At 50.1% G+C, this 23,337-nt stretch overlaps 1 protein-coding gene across 3 annotated transcripts; it reads left to right on the forward strand.

Moving 5' to 3' along the window:
* The first annotated feature begins 407 nt into the window (after positions 1 to 407).
* Ppp1r16a (protein phosphatase 1 regulatory subunit 16A) lies at positions 408 to 23,284 on the forward strand. Of its 3 annotated transcripts, none has more exons than XM_052160618.1 (11): positions 408 to 532; positions 18,422 to 19,410; positions 20,026 to 20,096; positions 20,180 to 20,325; positions 21,188 to 21,291; positions 21,365 to 21,489; positions 21,578 to 21,703; positions 21,789 to 21,864; positions 21,945 to 22,074; positions 22,217 to 22,379; positions 22,663 to 23,284. In XM_052160618.1, the coding sequence occupies exons 2-11, from the start codon at positions 19,152 to 19,154 to the stop codon at positions 23,035 to 23,037; spliced, it is 1,575 nt and encodes a 524-aa protein (XP_052016578.1). In that variant the 5' UTR covers positions 408 to 532; positions 18,422 to 19,151; the 3' UTR covers positions 23,038 to 23,284. The 3 variants fall into 3 exon arrangements, with proteins under 3 accessions (XP_052016578.1, XP_052016580.1, XP_052016579.1); XM_052160620.1 differs by having other exon boundaries at positions 18,487 to 19,410; XM_052160619.1 differs by lacking the exon at positions 408 to 532 and adding an exon at positions 17,807 to 17,849.
* Positions 23,285 to 23,337: the final 53 nt, after the last annotated feature.

Below are 23,337 nucleotides of genomic sequence, written 5' to 3' on the forward strand. Positions count from 1 at the left end.
AGGGTCCAGCCATCACCCAAACTGCTACCCATCCTCTGGTATTCGCTGCTCCTTCTTTCGACCCACGATGCTTCTGTTTTGAAGGATGGACTCCTACCCTTTTATCAAAGAATAAGATAAATAAAGATCACCCTTCCGGGAACACCTGAACACTTGCCCTTCCCGCCCCACCCGTGACCTCAGGGTGTTCGTGACAAGGAATAGAGCACGGGGTGAAAAAAAAAAATCTCCCACAGCATCAACCAATCATCTACCGGAGCTGACTCCGCCCCTGTCAATCTACGGGGGGGGCAGGGGGGGCGGGGGAGGATGACCGGGTCCCTGGAGGACGCTCCTTAGCTCCGCCTTTGCACAGCGACTCTGCTCAGCATTCCCACCCAGCACCGCGGCTTCCGCTCCGGACACCTCGAGCCGGAAGTGTCGCGTTGCCATGGCGAGGATGGGCGCGGGGCCCGCCCCCGTGGCGCCTGGAGCAGCGCCGGGCTCCAGGGTCGGCCAGGCCCGGTTCAGGGAGCGGCCAGTGAGGTTCCAGGTGAGAGGGCCGGCGATTGTGAGTGAGGGTCGGGCCTATATGGGAACGCACGCAGGGGAGGCCCGGCACGGCTGGGCGGGGCATAGCGGGTGAGCCAGCGCCGGTTCTTCTGCGGCCCGGTGCTGGCCCGGCAGTGGAGCGGGTCGCGAGGGGCCTGCAGAAGGGGCGCCAGCGAGGCGGCCAAAGGGTGCTGTTTTGTTTTGTTTTTTGAAACCCATCAGTGAAGGTAGTTCTTGCAACCTGTTGGTCGAGTAAATCCACCGACAGTCTTCATTCTGACATTAGGACAGCAAAGGGACTTTCCTATGCTTCATGTGGGCTTTGGTATTCAGTAAAAACACACTCTAGAGCCTCTTACGGCCTCAAGTGTCCCTTTCCTGGAGGCTGTGCCTCATGGATTGTGGTTAGGAGAGGAATGTAGATCATCAGCCTGTGAAAAGTGTTTGGGCTCCTTTGGGTTCCTGACTGAACGAGTGCTAGAGGCTGGAGACAAGGAGGATTAATTATTACGGGTGCAGAAGAGAAGTGTGTATTCACTTCTTCTTGCTTCAGACTTGGGAGATAGAGCAAAGTTAGCTGACCCCTGATTGCACCTCTCTTCTTTCTTCCATTTCCTTATTTTGGGGTGCAGGTAGATGCGAGAGGACAGACCTCAAGGAGCCCTCCTAAGGTGTTTTTGCACCCTATAAATTCCTTATAGAATTGGGGGTTTCTTTGGAGGCTTTGTCTTGCTTTAAGCACGCTGGCTCTTTAGAGGCTGCCTGATTTACTTCATGGAAACCAGAGCTGCCACTAGCCCAGCATGGGAGCCGATTTGGTTGAAGGACTGTTGACCTAGTGAGACCTGCTCGGACCGCTGGCTTCATGTTGTCATGGTGATGGGACTTTCAGCTCTCTGAAGGGCTGCCAGTCTGCCTCTGCTACTAGTTTTTGTCCAAGGAGGTTGTTTTGGGGGGGAGGGGGGGAGAATGTTCTCCAGATGTCTGGTTGACTTTCTTCCTTATTGGCCCAGGCCTTACTGTTCCCCGCCTCCTTTTTTAAATGAATAATTCTTTTAAGTATTATTTATTTATCAATTTTTTTATTTTAAAAAGAAAGAAAGAAACCTTATTTTTTAAAAAAGAGTCATCCTTATTAAAATCTTTTTTAAGGTTTATTTCCACTTATAGCTTACAGTCCATCATGAAACAAAGTCAGGGTAGGAACCTGGGGCCAAGAACTGAAGGAGAGACCGTGAAGCGATGCTGCTCACTGGATTGCCTCCATTGAGTGCTAGGTCCCTTGAGACTGAATTACAGACAATTAGGAACTGCTGGGGATCGAACCTAGGTCCTCTGGAATAGCAGCCAGTGCTCATAAACCTCTGAACTTATTCTCCTTCCTATTAGAATTTTTTAAAATTATATTTTGTGTTTGGGTGTTTTGTCTGTATATATGGCTATATACTATGTGTGTGCAGTGCCCTTGGAGATCACAGGAGAGCAGTGAGTACCCTGTGACTGGAGTTAATAGTCGTGAACCACTGTGTCAGTGCCAAGGATTGAACCTGGGTCCTTTAGAAGAGAAACCTGTGCTCTTTTTCTGTGGGTGTGGGTGTGTTTCTCCGTGTAGCCCTGGCTATCCTGGAACTCACTCTGTAGACCAGACTGGTCTCAAACTCAGAGGCGTATTTGCCTCTGACTTCCATGTGCTGCTGGAATTGAAAACATGGGGCTACCAACTTCCAGTAAGAAGCTAGTGCTCAGACCAATTTTATTTTTATTATTTTAAACTATGAATATGTGTATGTCTGATACATATACATATATGTACATATATATACACATACATACACACACACACACACACACACACACACATATATATGGTGCTGGTAATTTAGCTCAGGTCTTCTTGGAAAACACCAAATGCTTTTAACCACTGAGCATCTCTTGAGTCCCCCACACCTCCCCTAACCCCCTTTTTTCCAAGACAGTCTTATTGCATTGTCCTGGTTGGTTTGGATCTTGCTATGCAGACCAGGATTAAACTCACAGAGATGTCTGCCTCTGCATCCCTAACGTTAGGATTAGAGGGATGTGTCACTACACCTGGCTAGGCTGTCATCTTTTAGCTCCTGACCTAAACTGAGTTTACAGAAAAAAAATCTGCAGGGTGGTTCACAGCTTTAATCCTAGTACTCAGGAGGCAGAAGCAGGAAGATCTCTGAGCTGGAGGCCAGCCTGGTCCTCAGAGCCAGTTCCAGGACAGCTAGGGCTACTCTGAGAAATCCTGTATTGAATAAACCAGGAACAAAATGCAAATAGTCCTGTTTTATCCTTTTGATGGTCTATAGTATCTGTAGGATGTTCCCATGTGTGTGTGTCTGTGTGGGTGTGCACGCATGTGTGTGATTCTGTGTACACATGCATGTCTGGTTTGGTTTTGGAGCTACTGTGCATTGAACCCAGGGTAACAACCCAGGGCATCTCACATGCTAGGCAAGTACTCTGTTACCTGCTGCTTCAGGGGTTTTTCCCTTTCCTTCAAGGAAGGATCTTACTGTATAACTCAGCCCTTAAACTTGTCATGCTTCCGCCCCCGCCCCGCTGTTCTGTTGGGATTACAGATCGTGCCTCCATCATTCCCTGCCCCAGCACTCTGGTTGTCCTTCCATGACATGGTGTCTTGCTGTGTACAGTCAGGCTGACCTGGAGCTGAGCTTCCGAAATCCTGTGGTTACAGGAGTAGACCACCATGCCTGGCTTCTGTTTCCAAATTTTTCAAGATAGAGTTTACATCTATGGAACAAGAGCCCCTGTTCATCCTCCTCTGATGCCAGAGGCTATGCTGTGTTCTGATTCTAGGAGTTTGCATAGTACAGGTACCACATAGGTGGAGTCATATGAAACCTGTCCTTTTATGCCCTACCCTTTTGCAGCATGTATCAGAATTCCATTCCTTTTTATGGCTGGGTAATATTCCACTGTGTGAATGGGCCCAGTCTTGTTTGTTCCTGTGTTGATGGTACTTGGATTGTGTCCTGTTCGTTTCAGATGTGAACGCTGCTGCTATGAGTATAACTGTGTAGGTCACTGGCTCCTGGTTTGTCTTGGGAATGTGCCCACAAAGTAACATGGTTCTTTTCCTTTTCTACTGCTGGGTTGACAGAGCTACAGCCCATTCTTTAACTGCAGTTCACAGTCCTGTAATGCAAAAATGGAAATAATATCAATCTCTCTTCAGATTGAGGTGTGCAGAGTAGATCACTTTGTCTGTGGGTTTCTTTTCTTATCTCCTGTACCCTGTGAATAACAACCATCTTCAAAGGGCAGGTGGTCTCTCGCTAGTCACCAGCCCCCTAGTGTCAGCCTGTTTGACAGGCTCTCCTGTAGTCCAGGCTGGTCTGGGCTTCAGTTTGTAGGGCAGGCTGTCTTTGAACTTGCGACGATCCTCTTCAGTGCTGGGATTGTCCCACATTCCCCATTCTTGGGGGATTTTGTCTGTATGTTTTGCTTTGCGACAGGGTCTCTATAGCCTAGGCTGGCTTCAGACCCGCTAAGTAGCAGAGGCTGGCTTTGATCCTCTTTGAAGTAGGCCTCGTGTGGCACCATGGCTGGCTTCCTTGAGGTAGTTGGACTCCTTCATGCTGGACCATGCTGCTTGCTTTCTTCTTCTTTTTCCTGGTGACTTCAGGGGCTTCGCAGTGTCCCACCAGCTCCCACCACTTTTTTCTTTTTCTTTCTTTCTTTCTTTCTTTCTTTCTTTCTTTCTTTCTTTCTTTCTTTCTTTCTTTCTTTCTTTCTTCCTTCCTTCCTTCCTTCCTTCCTTCCTTCCTTCCTTCCTTCCTGTCTTTCTTTCTTTCTTTCTTTCTTTCTTTCTTTCTTTCTTTCTTTCTTCTTTCTTTCTTTCTTTCTTTCTTTCTTTCTTTCTTTCTTTCTTTCTTTCTTTCTTTCTTTCTTTCTTTCTTTCTTTCTTTCTTTCTTTCTTTTTGGTTTTTCGAGACAGGGTTTCTCTGTATAGCCCTGGCTGTTCTGGAACTCACTCTGTAGACCAGGCTGGCCTCGAACCCAGAAATCCACCTGCCTCTGCCTCCCAAGTGCTGGGATTAAAGGCGTGTGCCATCACTGCCTAGCCCACCACTTTTTTTCTACCATCTAGTTTTCAGGAATTTGCTAAGTATAATTTTTTGTCATTGTTGGGAATGTGTCCATTCAATCTTGTCCTGTGTGTAAGGGGAGTCTCAGACAGCATAGCCATTGTTCGCCCTGTAGGACCCTACACCCTCTTGTTTTAAGTCTGGATGGAACTCTTATGTCTGTGCCTTTTCTGTCCGTAGATCTGAACCTATGTCACAGCCAGCAGTGGGCACCCGGCGTCTCTGACCGCCTCATGTGGTGGATTTGAGTCAGGCCTCTCTGGGGCTGGAGTTTGAGTCAGAACAAACTTTACTCTTCAAAGCTCACTTATTTATCTATTTTTTAATCTTTTGTTGAGTTTGTTTCCAGTTTGCAAGTGGCTGACAGCCAGGGAGAGATGTGCCTGGGGCAGCGGTGGGAAGTGGTGCCTGCAGACATGTTTCCTGGGAGGTGGCTCCTGGCTTTGTCTATTGTCCTCCTCTCCTCCTCACTCAGTGCTTGTCTTCATCACTGGGCATCTTTTCTAACGTCCACTGCTGCTTTAGCCTTTGACCTGCTGCTCTGAGTTAGATGTATTTTGGAGCTAGATGGCAACAGGAGGAAGTTGAAGAAGGAGATTGAGAGTCTCCCCCTTGCTGTCTGGGGAAGGGCCCTCCCACATTCTCTCCTCAGCCATGGGGACTGAGCTGGCTAGAAGTGTCACATGTGCAAATAATGCCCTTCCCGTGAGACAGTTAGCCCTGTTGGTATTGAGCTGACCTACTTTGATTTCTGTACATTGAACATAGGGGGAAATTGAATTTATATGTTTCTCCTGTACATGGCAAGAGAGTCAGAGCATCGCAAAAGAGCACAGAGCCTCAGGTGAGGACCAGAGCTGTAGCCGAGACCAGAGCATTGCAGGCAGGTGCAAGCTGCCTGTGGGCGGGATCAGAGAAGAGACTTAAAGGTTTTTGAGACAGAGTCTCTTGAAATTCAAACTGGTTTCCAATTGGCTGAGCAATTCAACGATGTCCTTGAACTACTTACCCTCCTAGTACAGATCCAGAGTGCTAGGATTTTGTTTGTTTGTTTTTCTTTTTTGAGACAGGGTTTCTCTGTGTAGCCCTGGCTGTCCTGGAACTCATTCTGTAGACCAGGCTGTCCTGGAACTCAGAAATCTGCCTGCCTCCGCCTCCCAAGTGCTGGGATTAAAGGCGTGCCTGTCAAGTGCTAGAATTTTTACTGAAGATATCTCAGAGTTTAGGTCCTGAGAGTCCCAATATCAGACACCAAGTATAATAAAAGAATAATAATAATAAAAAAAAGCCAGAGATTTATTCAGTGTGGCCATATTGGGAAGGGGGCTGTTAGGAGGGTCACTCATCTTACATCTCTTTGTTCTTCTTCCCAAGGTGGCCATATTGAATACATAATTTTTTTGCTTTTGACTCTTAATTTGGCTCTTTTAGTTGCTTTATTGATGCAGGCAAGATGGCTTAGACGATGAAGGTGCTTGCTGCCCAGCCTGATGACCTGAGTTGTATTTCAGACCTATGTGAGCTACCTAGCCTCTGACTTCCGTGTGTGCCCATTACATAGCACTGGCTGGCCCAGACCTCGCTATGGCTGTGTAGACCAGCCTTGCCTTGAGCTCACAGAGACCCACCTGCCCAGACAAGAGACTCTTGATAATGCACAGCACGCATGTAGGGTGCAGTTCACACCAGTAATTGACTTTTGGCCAATGGGAAACAATGGAGCCTGGAACAGACTCACCACGGATGTGGGAGGACCACAACACCCTGAGTGGCCAAGGTTGGGTTGCAGAGATGGACAGGGTGCTTTGAAGTCTATTGTACTTTTAAATCAACATTGAGCTAGGTGGTAGCTCAAACCTGTAATTCCATCACTTAGCAGGGTCAGACAGGAAGATTCCTGTAAATTTGAGATCAGCTGGTTCCATAGTTAGAGGCCTGGGCCTTAGTGTAGAGGCCCTGTCTCAAAATATTGGGGGTGGGCGGAAGCTGGGCCAGGGGTGCATGCCTTGAATTCCAGGACTGGGGCAGGGGCAGGGGCAGGGGCAGGGGCAGGGGCAGGGGCAGGGGAAGGCATACCTCTGTGAGTTTGAGGCCAGCCTGGGCTACAAAGTGAGACCTTGTCTCAAACAACAACAAACAAACAAAAATGTGATTATTCTGAGGCCTTTGTGGTCAGGGATGTGAGAAGTGCTCAGTTGTCTGGTTCTGGGCTCCAGTCCAGGATTGTGGTCACGCTGCCAGCCAGGACTGTGTCATCTGCAGGCTCAACTGGGGCTGAGGACTCACTTCCCAGAGGGTGCTCTCCTGGCTGTGAGGTGGAGGATTCATGCCTCCACTGGGTCTCCCCTAGGACTAGGGGTGTCTGTAGGACAGTTGCCCCCTTGCAGAGTGAATGGTCTGCAGGGAGCATGGAGAAGAGACTGTAGTGCCTTTACTGACTTGACCTTGGACACCCTGGGTTCTTTACACAATGAGCACATTTTTAGCTCTGAACTCATCTCTTAAATGATGCTGGGCCCCAGAGGAAGAGGCTCGCCTTAGGAGAAGGGTGTGCTCAGACTACACTTAGGGATTGAATAAGTGACTGAGTGAATGAAACAGGAAGGGGAGGGAACTTTCTAATGCCCAGGACCACCTGGGTGATGGTCACTGTGATGGATGCAGAGACACAGTGGACAGACACACAGCAGGCACTCTCCTAGCTGTGAGCTCAGTTCCTAAGGGTTCTGTCCATTGCCTGGCGAGTGGTTGAGGCTGAACATGGACAGCTCATGAGTTACACATTACAACTGCTGCAGGAGTCTAGAGACAGGCAGGAAGGTAGGAGCGGAGCTCTACTGCAGTAGGAAGCTGAGGAAGGTCAGGGATTTCAGATACCAAGTTCTTAGGGTGTGGGGGAGGGGCCTGATTGGGGCTGGTAGCCAACCTCCTTAGCTGGCTTAGAAACTTGTTGACCTGCTGCAGTGGTTGTGAAGTTGCCTTGACTCTACAAGATGAGTCTAGAAACCTAAGCCTCTCTCTTGTGCATTCTCAGCTTTCTCTGGCTTGAAACTGGGATACTTATTCTTCTGGCTTCCTGGGGCTGTCTTCAGATGCCTACTAATGGGAGTTCTGTCTCCTTGGCTTATATGACAACTAATTCTTTTCCCCAGTTCTTCTCAGGCCATCCTGTTGGTTCTTGTTGCTAGTGAGACCGTAGCACTCTATAGTTTGTTTATGTCCTTGCTATGTGATAAGAGCTTTCCAGTACTCTGTGACAGGGCCCTGTTGAGCTTCAGTGAGCTATGTGGTAGGCCTGGACCTGCAATTTTATAGAATAGCACCAGGGGTGGATGGCTAGACCATGTTGCTGTCCCATAGATACCTGTGGTGGCATTAGAAGGCCACAGTCACTGGGACCTCCCATTGTTTAGTTGTTTTGAGACAAAGTCTTACTGTGTAGCCCTGCCTGGGCCTGGAGCTTGCTGTGACCCCAGGCTGGCCTGGAGCTCAGAGACCTACCTGCTCCAGAGCGCTGGCAGGGAGCAAAGCTGGCCCCGGCTCTGGCCTAATCATTTGCTCTTTTATATTTCCAGTTTTCTTTTCTTTCCTTTTTTCTTTTTTTCCTTTTCTTTCTTTTCTTTTTCCTTTCCCTTTTTGAGACAGTGATCACTCCGTGGCCAGGGTGAGAGGGTACACTTCCTGTGTACCTGAGGCTGAGCTTGAACTCCTGATCCTGCCTCTGTCTCCCGGGTTCTGTGATTACCAGCGTTAGGACCCCCTGCACAAGCTTTTTTTTTTTTTAGGGAAACTCTGATTTTGTGGCCCAAGCTGACCTTGAACTCTTGCCTAAGCCTCCTATGCTGTTGGCATTACACGTGTCTTAAAAAATAAAAAATCTGTTTTAGGTATATGGGAGTTTTGCCTACCTGCACACTATGTGTGTGCCTGGTAGCTGCAAAGGCTTGAAGAGGATACCAGATCACCTGGAACTGGAGCTAAAGATGGTTGTGAGCTGTCATGTTGCCATGTGGATACTGGGAATTGAACCCAGGTCTTGTAGGAGAGCAGCCAGTGCTCTTAAACACTGAGCCTTCCTTCAAGTTCTTTTTTTTTTTTTTTTTTTTTGGTTTTTTTGAGACAGGGTTTCTCTGTGTAGCCCTGGCTGTCCTGGAACTCACTCTGTAGACCAGGCTGGCCTCGAACACAGAAATCCGCCTGCCTCTGCCTCCCAAGTGCTGGGATTACAGGCATGCGCCACCACGCCCAGCTTCCTTCAAGTTCTTATTCATTCTTTTTTGAAGTAGGTTGGATTACATACAGTTACTAAGAACTCTCTTCTTTAGATCCCCTTGAGTAATGTTGTACCTAACGACATCAATAACATCATTTGTTTGTTTGCTTGTTTCTTTCTTTTTTTCTTTCTTTCTTTCTTTCTTTCTTTCTTTCTTTCTTTCTTTCTTTCTTTCTTTCTTTCTTTCTTTCTTTCTTTCTTTCTTTCTTTCTTTCTTTCTTTTCTTTCTGTTGTTGTTTTGCTTTTTCAAGACAGGGTTTCTCTGTATAGCCCTGGCCGTCCTGGAACTCACTCTGTAGACCAGGCTGGCCTTGAACTCAGAAATCCACCTGCCTCTGCCTCCCAAGTGCTAGGATTACAGGCGTGTGCCACCACTGCCAGGCAGTAGACAGATTTCAAAGGTTGAAGCATGCCTCATGCCTCATGCAGGTTTGCCAGCCTCACATGCACTTCTGTGTGCATGTGCATGTGCCTGTGCAGTCAAGCAAGACAGTCTAGTCCTTCTACTCCCATCTCCCACCCCACCGAGCGCCTCTGGGCTCCTGTTGTCCAGCACAGTGTATGTGTACGTAGCATGCTGGGAATAGTCTACCTATAGTCTTATAATGGGCCACACTTTTTGCTGTCAGCATCCGTCTAAGCAGTCCCCAACAGCTGGAACAGACCGCTGTTCTGTAGCTGTCCGTTTCATCAAGACAAGTTGTTTCCAGTTCTTAGCCATCATAGCTTCTATGAAAGTTTTATGAACTTCATGTAAAGATTAGAGGGGTTTTTTGTTTGTTTGTTGTTTGATTTGTTTTTTGTTTCGTTTTGTTTTTAGAGACAGGGTTTCTCTGTATAGTCTTGGCTGTCTTGGAACTTGGTCTGTAGACCAGGCTGGCCTTGAACTCAGAGATCCACCTGCCTCTGTTTCCTGAGTGCTGGGATTACAGGTGTGTGACCCCACTTCCCAGCCAGATTAGAGTTTTAAAATCATTATTATTATTGCTCATTTAAGCATGTGGTGTGTATGTGCACATAGATCCCCAGTGAAATCAAATGGGCTTGGATTCCCTGGAAATCAACTTAGCTGCCTAATGCAGGTGTTGGAAATTGAAGAAAAGTATGTGTTCTTAACCACTGAACCATCTCCCCCAGTCCAGATTGTATTTCTTTGAGATGATTATCAACTATAGCTTCAGGTCCTGTGGTAGCTGCATGCTGTATTTTTGTTGTTGTTTCCTTTTGTTTTTGTTTGTTTTTTTGAGACAGAGTTTCTGTATATAGTTCTAACTGGTTTAGAAATCACTCTGTAGACCAGACTGGACTTGAACTCAGATCTGTCTGCCTCTGCCTTCCAAGTGCTGGGACTAAAGGCTAAAGGTGTGCACCAGTGCTGCCTGTCCTCCTTTTAAGACAAGTTCTTAACTTGTAACTGAGCTGTCCTGGAACTTGCAGTCTTAGCCCAGGCTGGGAGTATAGGTGTGCTACCATGGCCTGCTTTGCTCTGTCTTTTGTCTTTGGTACTGAGGGGAGAACCCAGGGCATCTCTGCATGCTAAACTCATGCTCTGGGTACCCCACCCCCTATTTTAAGAACCCGCTGATGCTGACCTGTTTTCTGAAGAGTAGTGCCATTTACTGCAGAACGTGGGACTCCATTTTCTTTATGCCATTGCTGTTCCTTGCTCACACTTACTTTGCTTGCCCTCGTGGTAGTGATATTAACTTTCTTTTCATGGACTGCCTGATTACCTGTAGTTTCACGTGTAGATGTACAGCTAGCTCACTTGGGTAAAAGAGGGAGATTATTGTTGGTTCAGAGAGATTGAGAGTATTATTGTACTATGCTTGCAGAGGACTCAAGTTTGGTTCCTAGCACAATTACTTATAATTCCTGTTTCCAGGGATCTGATGTCCTCTTCTAGCCCCACAGGTACCTGTACTAATGTGCATCCACACACACATATGTTAAAAATAAAAATAGTTTTAAATATTACTGTACAGTATTTGAGATGCAGTCTCACTATGTAACAGCTTAAGCAGGCCTTAGACTTGTGGTTCTACTGAGTTAGCCTCCAAGTGCTGGGATTATCTGTGTGCTTCACTGAGCCTGGTTAAGACAGTAACCAGTTGACCTGATGCTGTGTGTGTGCACACATGTGCATGTATGTAGTGTGTGTGTGCACATGTGTGCATGTTCACGTAGCAGCCGAGGTTGGCACTGGCCTTGATTGCTCTCCTTATTCACTTATTTATTGACAGGGTCTCACTGTGTAGCCCTGGCTGACCTGGAACTCACTATGTAGGCCAGGCTGGCCTTAGAATTTATAGCAATCTGTTTGCCTCTGTCTCCTGAGCACTAGGATTAAAGGTGTTCACCACCATGCAGGACTCTACCTTATTTTTTCAGACAGTAGTTCACTAAACCTGGAGCTCAGTGATTGGCTGAGTAACTGGCCAGTGAGCTACAAGATCTGCTACTTGTCACGCCCACTCTACTCCCAGGCCTGTGTCTACAGACACATTCTACATCCTCTGGCTTTTGTACATAGATGTGGGTGCAAGCTCAGGTCCTTCAGCCTGCACAACAAACACTTCACTGAGCCTTCCCCCAGATCCCTGGCTTATTTCTTTATCCTTAAGCAAACACCTCTGGGGCTCAGTTACTGAGTTTCATAATAAACTGTAATGTGTAATTACATAGGTAACCTGAATTTCCTTTTTCATGATTTGCCTGATCATGCACATTTGCATTGTGAGTTTCAAATGCACTGCTGGGAACTGCATAGCACAGATGAACTTGGGGTGGGGGCACTAACATTTCCCTCCTGAGTCTTCTGACCACAGTTAGAGGTCTCCCGTTATCTACTTAGGTCTTGTCTCTTATCTTTCAATATTGTTTTATGGCTCTCTGTGCATGCCTTTGCTAAGTTTTTTAGTAAGTATTTGTGTTTTGGGATAATCTCATGATTGAGACAGAGGCAGTTCTTTGGCTTTGTTCCAGCCGAGGAGAGGTAGAGCAAAGGAGGCAGAGCTAGAGCTCTGCCGCCCAGGTGCCGTCCAGGCCGCAGGACTCGGGACCAGGCAGCTTTTGTGGTTTTGTTCTTAGCTCTCTCTGCTGTTTCGCTCAGTAATGCTAGAGCTATGGTCAGAGAGCTGAGCGCTGAGGCTGGTGGGGGTGGAGGGTGGGAAGGGAGGGTGAGAACAGCACTGTGGAGTTGTGAATGCTGCACTGTTGGGCTTGGGTTCCAGTTCATAGGAGAGACAGGGGAAGAATGGGGGTTTTGTACTGAGACTACAGGTGAAGACATCTGCAGGTGAGGACTAGACAGAGGGTATAGTTGGGACAGAGGAAGAAGAGGCCAAGGCTGTGAGATGGCAGAGACATGCAGGATTACCCAGGAGAATACTCAGACTATCAGGAATTCAGCTGCAGAATGGGGGTTGGGAGGAGAAGGCTAAGACTCTACAAGAGGAGGAGACGGTGCTTTGCAAGTATAGCAGGGAGCAAAGAGCTCTTGCGGAGGAGAGGGGGGATGCCAGTGGGTGGGAGCAGCATTAAGAAACGAGTCTCAGGGGCTGGAGAGATGGCTCAGGGGTTAAGAGCACTGACTGTTCTTCTGAAGGTCCTGAGTTCAATTCCCAGCAACCACATGGTGGCTCACAACCATCTGTAATGGGATCTGATGCCCTCTTTTGGAGTGTCTGAAGACAGATGCAGTGTACATATATATAATACATAAATAAATAAACATTCTTTAAGAAACTTGAATCTCTCAAGAGAGGATGTTGGCTCACTGGTGACCATTAAAGCTGTTGCTGGGTTTCAGGCCTTGAAGACATGTGGGGCGTAGGTCAAAAGCTAGCTTCCCAGTTAAGCCAGTGCTCTGATGAGGGGTTCCCTTGTAAGATGCTCTCCCTCTGGAAGTCTGCTGAGAGCTGTGAGACCTTCTGTGAGGCCTGTGCCTAAGCCCAGTGAGTCTCAGAACATAGGCTGGCTGGCTTGAGCTCACAGAGACCCAGCCTGCCTCCGCCTCCCAGGTGCTGGGACTAAAGGCTAAGGCATCACCGCCATGCCCAGCTTGGTTAGAAAACTAAGCGTAATTGGATTTTGGGGTTTCCTTTCAGTTTTGGGGGTTTGTGTCATGTTTAGAAAATTGTGTGTGTGTGTGTGTGTGTGTGTGTGTGTGTGTGTGTGTTTGGTGTCAGTGTTAGGATTATTAAACATTTTCTTCCTTTTCCTTGTACTCTTTTGGCTCTCTCTTTCTTAAGGCCATGTGTGTAGTGTGTGTGTGTGTGTGTGTGTGTGTGTGTGTGTGTGTGTGTGTTTCTCTTAAGGTCAAGTGTGTGCTCTCTGGAGTTTATTTTGGTGTGAAGAGAGGTTCTTGTTTCCCAGGGACCTTTCCATTGCCAGCGCCTGAGACCTTCCCCAATCTGGCCCTCTGTGGCCTCTTTTGTCCATATGCCTTCTGAGGAACCTTCCTTGCCACCCAGCTCCCTGCAGACCTCCCGATGGTCTCTGCCTGTACTGATGATGGCCACTTCCACTCAGGCACTTCCTCTGGACCTCTAACTGCCACCAGCCCTCTTTTGAGGGCCCCTCCATCTGCCTTCTTGGCCCTTTCCTCCCTTGTGGCTTGCTGTTGTTTCCAGTCCTGTTTCTTCTAATTTCCACTATTTCCTGTCTCCCTGCATACCCCCTGCTTGTGGGCTATCTCCTTGCCCTTCCACCTCCCTCAGTCTCTCCTGACTAACTGTGTCTCATTGGTCTGAGGGTCTTCTCGACTCCCATAGCATGAGAAGGCAAGAGCCTTGCTGAGTTGCTGGGTGGCCTTACCTGTATTCCCTGCCCTTTTCTTGCCCACGTTCTACCTGCTCAGGGGCAGCTTACACTCACCTTGCTTAGTACAGAGCTCTTAACATAGTTTCTACAGAGAGTGATCTTCATGTGGTCCAAGTGCAACTACATGTATCAAGCACAAGTACTTCTCCATACCTGTTCCCATTTCTCCTTTTTTTCTTGTGCCTCTTTCTCATGTTTGCAACTATAAATGCACATACTGTTACTTTGTGTATGTATCTTAGTAGTGGGGATGGGTCCCAGCATGGTGAGTCCTAGACTAGTGCTCTATCATAGAGCTGCACTGTTTCCAGATGCCATCTCAGCATGTTTCCAAGGACGCTCAGGTGCTCGGGCCGTCTTTCCACCTCGGGCCCTCTAGTTGCTGGAGATCTTGGGTTTACCACTGTGCCCTGTTGAACTTTTATTAAGACTGTTGTTGTAAAATTTATTTTTATGTGTATGAATGTTTTGCCTCCTTGTCTATATGTGTACCACTTGTACAGAGTGCTCCCAAAAGCCAGGCGGTGGTGGCGCACTCCTTTAATCCCAGCACTTGGGAGGCAGAAGCAGGCGGATTTCTGAGTTCGAGGCCAGTCTGGTCTACAGAGTGAGTTCCAGGACAGCCAGGGCTACCTGACAGACAGAGAAACCCTGTCTCGAAAAAACAAAAAACAAACAACAGCAGCAACAACAACAACAACAAAAGCAGAGTGCTCCCAGAAGCCAGAAGAGGGTGGCAGGTCCTCTGACTGGAGTTATGGATGATTCTGAGCCACCATATGTTGCTGGGAATTGAACTTACGTCTTCTGGAAGAGTAGCCCATGTTCCTTACTGCTCAAAGATATTGATCCATCTCTCCAGCCTTTGTTTTCTTTTTTTTTTTCTTTTTTTTTTCTTTTTTTTTTTCTTTTTTTTGTCGAGACAGGGCTTCTCTCTGTAGAGCTGGCTGATGTGGAACCTATTCTGTAGACCTGGCTGGCCTCAAATTCACAGAGATCCACCTGCTTCTGCCTCCTGAGTGCTGGGATTACAGGTGTGTGCCACCACCACCTGGCTTCTAGCCTTTATTTTTAATATCTTTAAAAAAATATATATTATTTGTTTATTTTTGGAGAGAGGTGTCATTATGTAGCTTTGGCTGGTCTGGAACTCACTCTGTAGACCAGGATGGCCTTAAACTCAGAGAGAGCCACCTGCCTCCTGAGTGCTGGGATTAAAGTTGTGCATCACACACAGCAGATTTATTTTTAATTATGTGTGAGTGTGGGTATGTGTATGTGTGGTCAGTGTCTTTAGAGGCCAGAAGAAGGCTTCAAATCCTCTGGCGTTGGAATTACAGGTGATTGCGATCTGTCTGACGTGGGTGGTGGGAACTGAACCTAGGTCCTCTGCCAAGATCAGTAAGTGTTCTTAACCACTGAGCAATCTCCCAGCCTGATCTTATATTTTTTCTCACAACCAAACAAACACTATTTCTTAGAGTTCTTTCCATCACAGCATGATATCCTACTTAGGGTTCTGTTGCTGTGATAAATGACCACAAACAGTTTGAGAGCACCAACATACCACCATCTAGGGAAGTCACAGGAACACTGCTACTGGTTTAATCTCTGTCTCCCTTAGCTTACTTGCTTATGTAACCCAGGACCACCTCCTGCTCAGGGTGCCACTGCCCACAGTGGGCTGGGCCCTCCCTTGTCTATCAGCAGTCGAGGACATGCCCTACAGGCCAGAATGAGCAGGCATTTTCTCGGTTGAGGTTCCCTCTTCCCAGGTGACTCTAGTTTGTGTCAACTTGATAGAAACCAACCAGCACAGTGTATTAAGAACCTTCTCCATAAAACCTTGTAGGGCTTATTTAGTTATGTTCCTTTGATCAGTGGCCAGGTTTTTTTCCATTGTTCTGCTTTACAGTGTTGCTTGCAGTGAGGGGCCTGATGCATCCAGGTACTGTGTCTGTCAGCACAGTGTAGGATGAGCTTCCCAGAGCAGGCTTGACAGAATACGGTGGGTGCCCTGAACTGTGAGCCACAGTCATTGTGACCACAATTTTCAACCCATTTTCTGCTATGAGGTCAGGCACAGCCTGTGGACCCTGGGTGAGACTAGAGCTTTCTTCCTTCCATACTTTCCCCAGTGGCTTAGCAGGGTTGTGCTGATCCCCACCAGTGCTCTCTGGATAGCAGTCAGCCCACTGAGACTCACTTGTGCTATTTCTACTCTTAGACAGCCTTCCTGGCTGTGAAGAAGAAGAGCTCATTTACTCAGAGTCCTGTGAGCTTCTGCATCTGTGTCAGTGTGTGGAAGCCCCACTCTTCAGCCACTCATCTGCTTTGACTTGTGACAAATGAATACATAGACAACATTCTACAGAATGGCAGGGTCCTATCTGCTTGTTCATGACTTTGGTGTCTAGGGAGGTGCTTTCTTGCCACAGACTAAATAAACTCATCTTGTCACCGTCAGGGACTCTTTCATCAGCTGTCCCATTGCTACCCACCATCTTGCCAGCTCCCCTTGTGATGTGCAGCCAGAGACAGAAGGACTTACTTCTCTCTGCCTCCTTGGCTTGCTGAATGGGCTTTAGCGTGGGAGGATGTCCAGTAGATGGTATCAGAGAGAAACATTCGAGGTCTGGAGATGCACCTTCAGAGAGGTGTGATGTGTGTGCTCTCCTGTGCACAGCCGAGCCCATAGCAGGTGCACTGTTTTTGTTTTCCCCCACTCCGTAGCTCTTCCCTGGGTCTTTCCTCCCTTTCCTCTCCTCTATTCTGTCTTTTCTCTGGGCATCTAGCCTTTGTCCCCATTTCTGGGTCATCTGCCTCCACCTCTGTCATTCCGTGTTCTCAGGTGTTTAGGCCCCTTAACAGTTGTCAGGCTCTGGGCTCACTACAGATCCACGCGGTAGGTTAAAGGGCACCATTTAGTGATTAACAGGGCAGTGCTGGCCATACATGGGCTGGGAAGCTATCATTGCAGGACAGTGGGGAACATTTGGGCATCTGATAAAGATGTTCTTGGTGGTCAGGGCTGTCCCAGCATGCCCTTCATTTAGGTCTGGAATACTTAGATCTGCCTGAGTCAGTTCTTGTAATTTTCTCAGGCAGCAAAATGGGTTTTATGTGTAGCAATGGCTGTCATGGTTCGGTTCCCCTGAGTATAAACTGGGGATGAAGTAAGCTCTTGCTGAAGGGGAAGGGTAGGGAAGTCGGGGGCCCCAAGTGCTTGGTCGTGTTCTCATTGGAGCTGCAGAGAATGGCTTGGGTTCAGGTGCTGGGCTTGTGTGTGAAGGCCCGCTGCCGTGTTGGGTACTCTGTAGGCTGGGTCAGGCCAGTGGTACTCAGGCTGAAGGATGGGGAGAGCTCAAAGTCCTTGCAGGTCCCACATTCCTGACTCAGCTCAGCTCCACCCGAAGCCCAGTTCTGGGGCAAATCAACCAAATTATCTCTACATTCCAGAGAGACTCTGGGAAGGATTTGCAGAGTCGAGCAGGAGCTGCCCTGCTCAGCCGGTTTTGGTTTTGGTGCTGTTGTGACCAGGTGGTAGAACTGCTGTGCTGGTCTTCAGGCCTTGGTAGATTAGCTGTCTTCATGACTCTGGCAGGCTAGGAGAGGAACCACACCTTAGTCGGGTCCAGCTGGGTCAGCCAAGATTCAGATAGGCAAGAGCTGGTCTCTCCTAGAACTTCAGAAGAGCCCAGTGGCTTTTAGCTGGCCTGTTCCCTTTAAGGCTGGCTTCTGGGGGCAAAGCCAGGTAGACAGCTCCTGGAATCACTGAAAACTTAGCGCTCAGCCTGTTAGGAACTGGCTTGGCTGGAACACCCTTAAAATAGGAATCATTTCAATGGGCTTCGTGTATAGGGGAGGCCTGGGCTTACTGGAGTCCCTCGTGGTCTTATCCCAGACCATACAAACAAGAGTCTGTCCTCAGGTACATTCCAAACAGGTCATGAAGGTGGGCCACTAGGGGGTAAGGACTATGTATTGGGGGTGGGGGTGGGGCCTCCTGGGCAGTCTGGAGTAGCTAGAAGCCACGCTTATCTTCCTGCAGCAGCCGGAGAGTTGTCTCCACACATGCTCAGGTGAGAAACAAAAGCCAGCACATTTTCTACTTGAGAAGTGGTTGCTGTTCTTTGGTTGATTTCTCTTCTATAGGACAAGGACATCAGGGCATCTTTCATTTTGTGTAATGATGGTGGCAGGGGAGACAGCTCTTAATTCATCTTCCTGAGGATACTAGGGTCCCCATGACTTCAGTGGAGTGCCACTTGGGATAGCAGATATATCAGTCCAGATGACTGGACTGAGCTGGCCTCCTGATGGGTGCCAGGCAGATGGTAGACTATAAAGAGCTCAGCAAGCAGAGTCTGCCAAGCCCTTATGCTACCCCTTGAGAGCCTAGGGGAGACACCTTGCCCAGCCCAGCCAGCTGTGTAGCCTGCACAGCACTTTCTGAGAAGGATGAGTGGTCCCTGAGATACCCCATGTCCTACTCTTCCCTAATTAGGTGGGGAAGAGAAGGCAGAGCAACCCCCACCCTATATTTGTTGACTTTCAGTGTGCTGGGGAAGAGGGTGGGCTCCACACAGGGCTCCGTGGGCCTCGTCCCATGAGCTGACCTTGATGTGTTTCCTTATTCGTGTTTACTCCTCAGGTGTGTGTGACTGCTGGGAGGGGAGGTTCCCCTGAGAAAATATTGACAGAACTCCTGTTTCCTAGCCGCCTAGAGATTGTCACCCTTGGACGCTGGAAGTTGGAATCCCAGGACTGCCCATACTCCCTGACCTTTGCCGCCATAGCTTGTTAGACCTAGTTGTGCTGACTGAAGAACCAGCCATAGGCTGAGGGGGGCGGGCAGCATGGAAGAAGAACAGGGCTTCCCAGGGGCTGCCAGGGGCTTGCTGTTGATTGGCCCTGCCCTCCATTGTCCCAGGCAGGGTGCCAGGAAGCTAGAACTTTGTTATCTGGGTAATTAGCTTCAGACCCTGGACTGAGGCCGGCCAGGTCTTAGGGCTACTTCCCACAGGCTGTGCACCCTGACCCTAAGAGGGAGGCGGCACTGTACACAGAAGCCCTGCCAGCTGAACACTTGAGGTGTTGTGCTGCCTGGGCACGACTGCAGGCACCCCACTTACACATTTTCCCCCCACCCCATGCCACACTGCCTTCCCTGGCTGGGCTCTGCCCCTTAGGGCAGCGGGGCCCGGGCACAGTGTAGGGCTTCCCATCTCAGCCTTGCCAGGGACAGAGGGCACCAAGTCTTAGAAAGGGGATGCCCCCAAGGGTGCCAGTCCAGCCAGCTGCCCCACCCTTCAGGCTTGTCCTGGCCCCCCAAACCCAAATCGTGGTGCCCCAAAACACCCTGTGGGCAGACCCCCCCCACCATGGCCGAGCACCTGGAGCTGCTGGCAGAAATGCCCATGGTAGGCAGGATGAGCACCCAGGAGCGGCTGAAGCATGCCCAGAAGCGGCGGGCCCAGCAGGTAAAGATGTGGGCCCAGGCTGAGAAGGAGGCCCATGGCAAGAAGGGCCCTGGGGAGCGACCATGGAAGGAGGTGGCTGGCCTCAGGCCTCGGAAGCATGTCCTCTTCCCTCCCAGCATTGCCCTTCTGGAGGCTGCTGCCCGAAACGACTTGGAGGAAGGTGAGTGTGCTTGAGTCCTAGGGCAGAGCAGAGCTGGCACTCCCATTTGTCTGGGTGTGGCCCTGCTCTGTGTTGGCTCAGAGCTAGGCCTAGAACGGTCTCCAGCTCCTGGGCTCGGCCACAGCTCTGATACTGATAGTGAACAGTCCTTAATAGTTGGTGGATGCAAGATGTCTTTCTGTAGGACAGTGAGGTTATGGAGGGCTGGAGCCTGGCTGGACACACTGGGGGTTGCAGAAGAGTCTAATACTTTAGCTGCTAGCATCACTACCTCTCAACAGGGTGTCCCATGACTCTTTTCCCTTTATGCATGCCTTCAAAGCCACATCTCTGGAGCATCGGACAGCGTTGTTCATTTCTGGTTAGAAGTGGAGTGAGTGGCTGTCGGCCAGGCCCAGCGTGGGTCCTAGAACATGCATGACCTGGCACTACTCCATACTTCCGCCGGCCCTGCCGGACTTTTCTGATTGGAGTCTTCCTAGTACAAAGACAAGTCGAACCTTAGTGGGCTCTCTTTCCTTCCCTGTGCCCCATGCTTGTAACTTGTGGGAGGGGCCTGAGGGAAGAGGCACCTGGTGTCTCTTGAGGACCCTTCCTGCTTCCCTCTTCTTGCAGTTCGCCAGTTCCTTTCCAGTGGGGTTAGCCCCAACCTGGCCAATGAGGACGGCTTGACTGCACTGCACCAGGTAAGCGGCTGCAGGGGTGGGGTGAGGCTGCCTGGCCTAGCTGGGGACAGGGTATGGCTGGGGCTTAGGTTGCTTGTTTGCAGTGCTGCATTGACGACTTCCAAGAGATGGCACAGCTGCTCCTGGAGGCTGGGGCTGATGTCAATGCACGAGACAGTGAGTGCTGGACACCTCTGCATGCTGCAGCTACCTGTGGCCACCTGCATCTGGTGGAGCTCCTTATTTCACGGTAGGACCTGCTGCGTGTCCACATGATGGCTCAAGTGACCCATCTGGGATGCTTCTTCTGTCCTTGCCTATTTTACCAACCCTTCCTGGGATCCCAGAGGGAAGAGTATGCTCACTCTGTGCTTTGGCCTGCCTGGCAGGCTAGACTTCCAACTCTGGACCAAGGGCCTCTCTCTCCATCGTCAAATGCCATTTGGTCAGTTTTGAGGATGGACTTGGTAAGGAGGGGAGGGGAATGAGGAGACCAGCTGTGTCTAGGAGGCAGGGCCTGGATACAGATGAGGCCTCTCCACTAAGGTAGAACAGAGGACGCTAGTGACTTCACTAGATTCAGGGACTTTTCCACTAGGTCATCCTGTGTGAACATGTGACATCCATGGGGACACACAGTGTCACACACAGCTTCCTCAGAAATGGGTTAGGGGTGTGTAGCTAGTGGGTCCCCAGGTCTCCCTTTGAAGCTGGGTTTGAACTGCAGGCCCCCTTCTGGATCTGTTCTTCCTCCATGCATAGGCACCCTTCTGTGCTCTGGGTGCCCTAGAGCCCTCGCACATCTGCAAGTGCCTTCACTATATGTGTGGGGGTGGATGGGTGTCATAGACCTGAAGCCTGGTGGATAAAGACTACAGGCTGGATAGAGGTTGCTAAGTCTAGCTTGAAGACACGGTCTAGCAGGGATAGCAGTCAGGCCCTAGGCCAGCCTGTCTCACAGAAGCTAGGGCTTTGTTTTCCTCCTTATTGCCTTCTCTTCCCAAGGACAGTGCTAAACTGAGGCCACCGTTGAGGGGAAACGTGCTGCAAGGGGATTGAGGAGCTGTTGTGTGAGGGCACTGAGGCTGGTGGCTTGTCTGTTTTCCTTGTAGTGGTGCAGACCTCCTTGCAGTCAATACCGATGGGAATATGCCCTACGACCTGTGTGAGGATGAACAGACACTGGATTGCCTTGAGACTGCCATGGCCAATCGTGGTGAGCGTGCTGTGCCCGCCTGCAAAGGGTGGTGCCCTAGGTCCTGCCTTCTCTGAGCCAGCTTGCCTCTCAGGTATCACCCAGGACAGCATTGAGGAGGCCCGGGCAGTGCCAGAGTTGTCCATGCTGACTGACCTCCAGAACCTCCTGCATGCTGGGGCCAACCTCAATGACCCTTTGGATCATGGGGCTACTCTGGTGAGAACGCAGTCACTTGGGGGTGTTTGTCCTGGGGCAGGTTCTTGGAAGGGGTTCAGGGATTCAGGGCTAAGTGGTCTGCCTGCAGCTGCACATCGCTGCTGCTAATGGGTTCAGCGAGGTGGCTACCCTGCTACTGGAGCAAGGAGCCAGCCTGAGCACTAAGGACCATGATGGCTGGGAGCCTCTGCACGCTGCAGCTTACTGGGGCCAGGTGAGTGTGCACAGGAACAGGGGAGGGCAGGTTCCTGGCTCTAGCTAGAGCCCTCAGCCAAGCAGCTACTGCTGGCTGCCTGCAGGTTCACCTGGTAGAATTGCTTGTGGCGCATGGGGCTGATCTGAACGGAAAATCTCTGCTGGACGAGACACCCCTTGGTGAGTGTGGGGTTACCTACATCTGGTGGAAGGGAGTGGCCATGCGCATGCCCATGACGCCTCTGTCCATCTCTTCTCAGATGTATGTGGTGATGAGGAGGTAAGAGCCAAACTGCTGGAGCTCAAGCACAAGCAGGATGCACTCCTGCGGGCCCAGGGCCGCCAGCGCTCCCTGCTGCGCCGCCGCACCTCTAGTGCAGGCAGCCGTGGGTAAGCCTCCTGCTGTGGCCACTACCCACTTGCTCAGACATAGGCTGTGTCCCCATGGACGTCAGCTGGTGGCGGAGCCCCACGAGGATTTGTGGGCTTTGGTTGTGAGATGGATGATGATGCCTCAACTTTCTGTCCCCAGGAAGGTGGTGAGACGAGTGAGCCTGACACATCGCACCAACCTGTACCGCAAGGAGCACGCCCAAGAGGCCATCGTATGGCAGCAGTCGCCACTCACCAGTCCAGAACCTCTAGAGGATGAGGACAGGCAGACAGACGCTGAGCTCCGGCTGCAGCCCCCAGAGGTGAGCATGCAGCCTCCGTACTGGCCCACACTTGGAGCAGCCTTGGTGTGTGATCTGATTATTTAGTGCCCAGTCCTCTAGCCTCCCTAGCCCCCTATGGAGGTGGTAGGCCCAGTGATCCCATGCTTCTAGATGGGCTAGCGCCACTCAGGTGTATGCTGCTGACCCTCCCACTCTCATGCCTGACTGTCTCCTACCACTTCACACAAACTTGAACCCAGGGCTGGTGTAGGTGAGATCAAGCACCTCCTGATGGCCTCTGGGGTCCTGGCTCTGTCCACAGGACGACAGCCCTGAGGTGGCCAGACCACACAATGGCCAAGTAGGGGCCCCCCCAGGGAGACACCTGTACTCCAAGCGTCTAGATCGGAGTGTCTCCTATCATCTGAGTCCTGAGGAGAGCAGTACCCCTGACGCCCTCATCCGGGACAAGGCTCACCACACACTGGCAGAACTTAAACGCCAGCGAGCGGCTGCAAAGCTTCAGCGACCTGCCCCTGAAGGGCCTGAGACCTTTGAGCCTGGCCTGTCTGTTGACACTGAGACCTCCCAGCCTGACTGTGGCTTCAGCACAAGTGGGGACCCACCCCTGCTCAAGCTCACTGCTCCCTCGGAGGAGGCGCCTGTGGAGAAGAGGCCATGCTGTCTGCTCATGTGAAATGTGATTCCTCAGTATGGCAGGGTTCAACCCATGCCCAGCCAGAGGCTTCCTCATGATCTCTGGCCTGGTGACCCACTTCAGCACATACCCCAGTGCTGTAGGGGAACGGGCACAGAGCCCCATCCCCCCCAGCCCAGGACACTGGCCACCTTGCTCAGGGATGGACTATGCAGAGCTCTACCTATGGGCCTCAGGCCACAGACTGCTTATTTTGTGACTCTTGATAAAGGCTGTTTGCCACTGAGCCTTCCATGTGTCTCACTGCTTAGGAGCCACCCATGCCCAGGAGCACCCAAA

Source organism: Apodemus sylvaticus, chromosome 17 (genome assembly GCF_947179515.1).
Source record: "Apodemus sylvaticus chromosome 17, mApoSyl1.1, whole genome shotgun sequence".
Taxonomy (NCBI): domain Eukaryota; kingdom Metazoa; phylum Chordata; class Mammalia; order Rodentia; family Muridae; genus Apodemus; species Apodemus sylvaticus.

Excerpts from the sequence above, each read along its gene's own strand:
- Ppp1r16a (XM_052160618.1), top strand. The coding sequence starts at position 19,152 with ATGGCCGAGCACCTGGAGCTGCTGGCAGAAATGCCCATGGTAGGCAGG. Across the intron at positions 19,411-20,025 it reads CCGAAACGACTTGGAGGAAG|TTCGCCAGTTCCTTTCCAGT; the intron begins GTGAGTGTGCTT and ends CTCTTCTTGCAG. Across the intron at positions 22,380-22,662 it reads TCCGGCTGCAGCCCCCAGAG|GACGACAGCCCTGAGGTGGC; the intron begins GTGAGCATGCAG and ends CTCTGTCCACAG.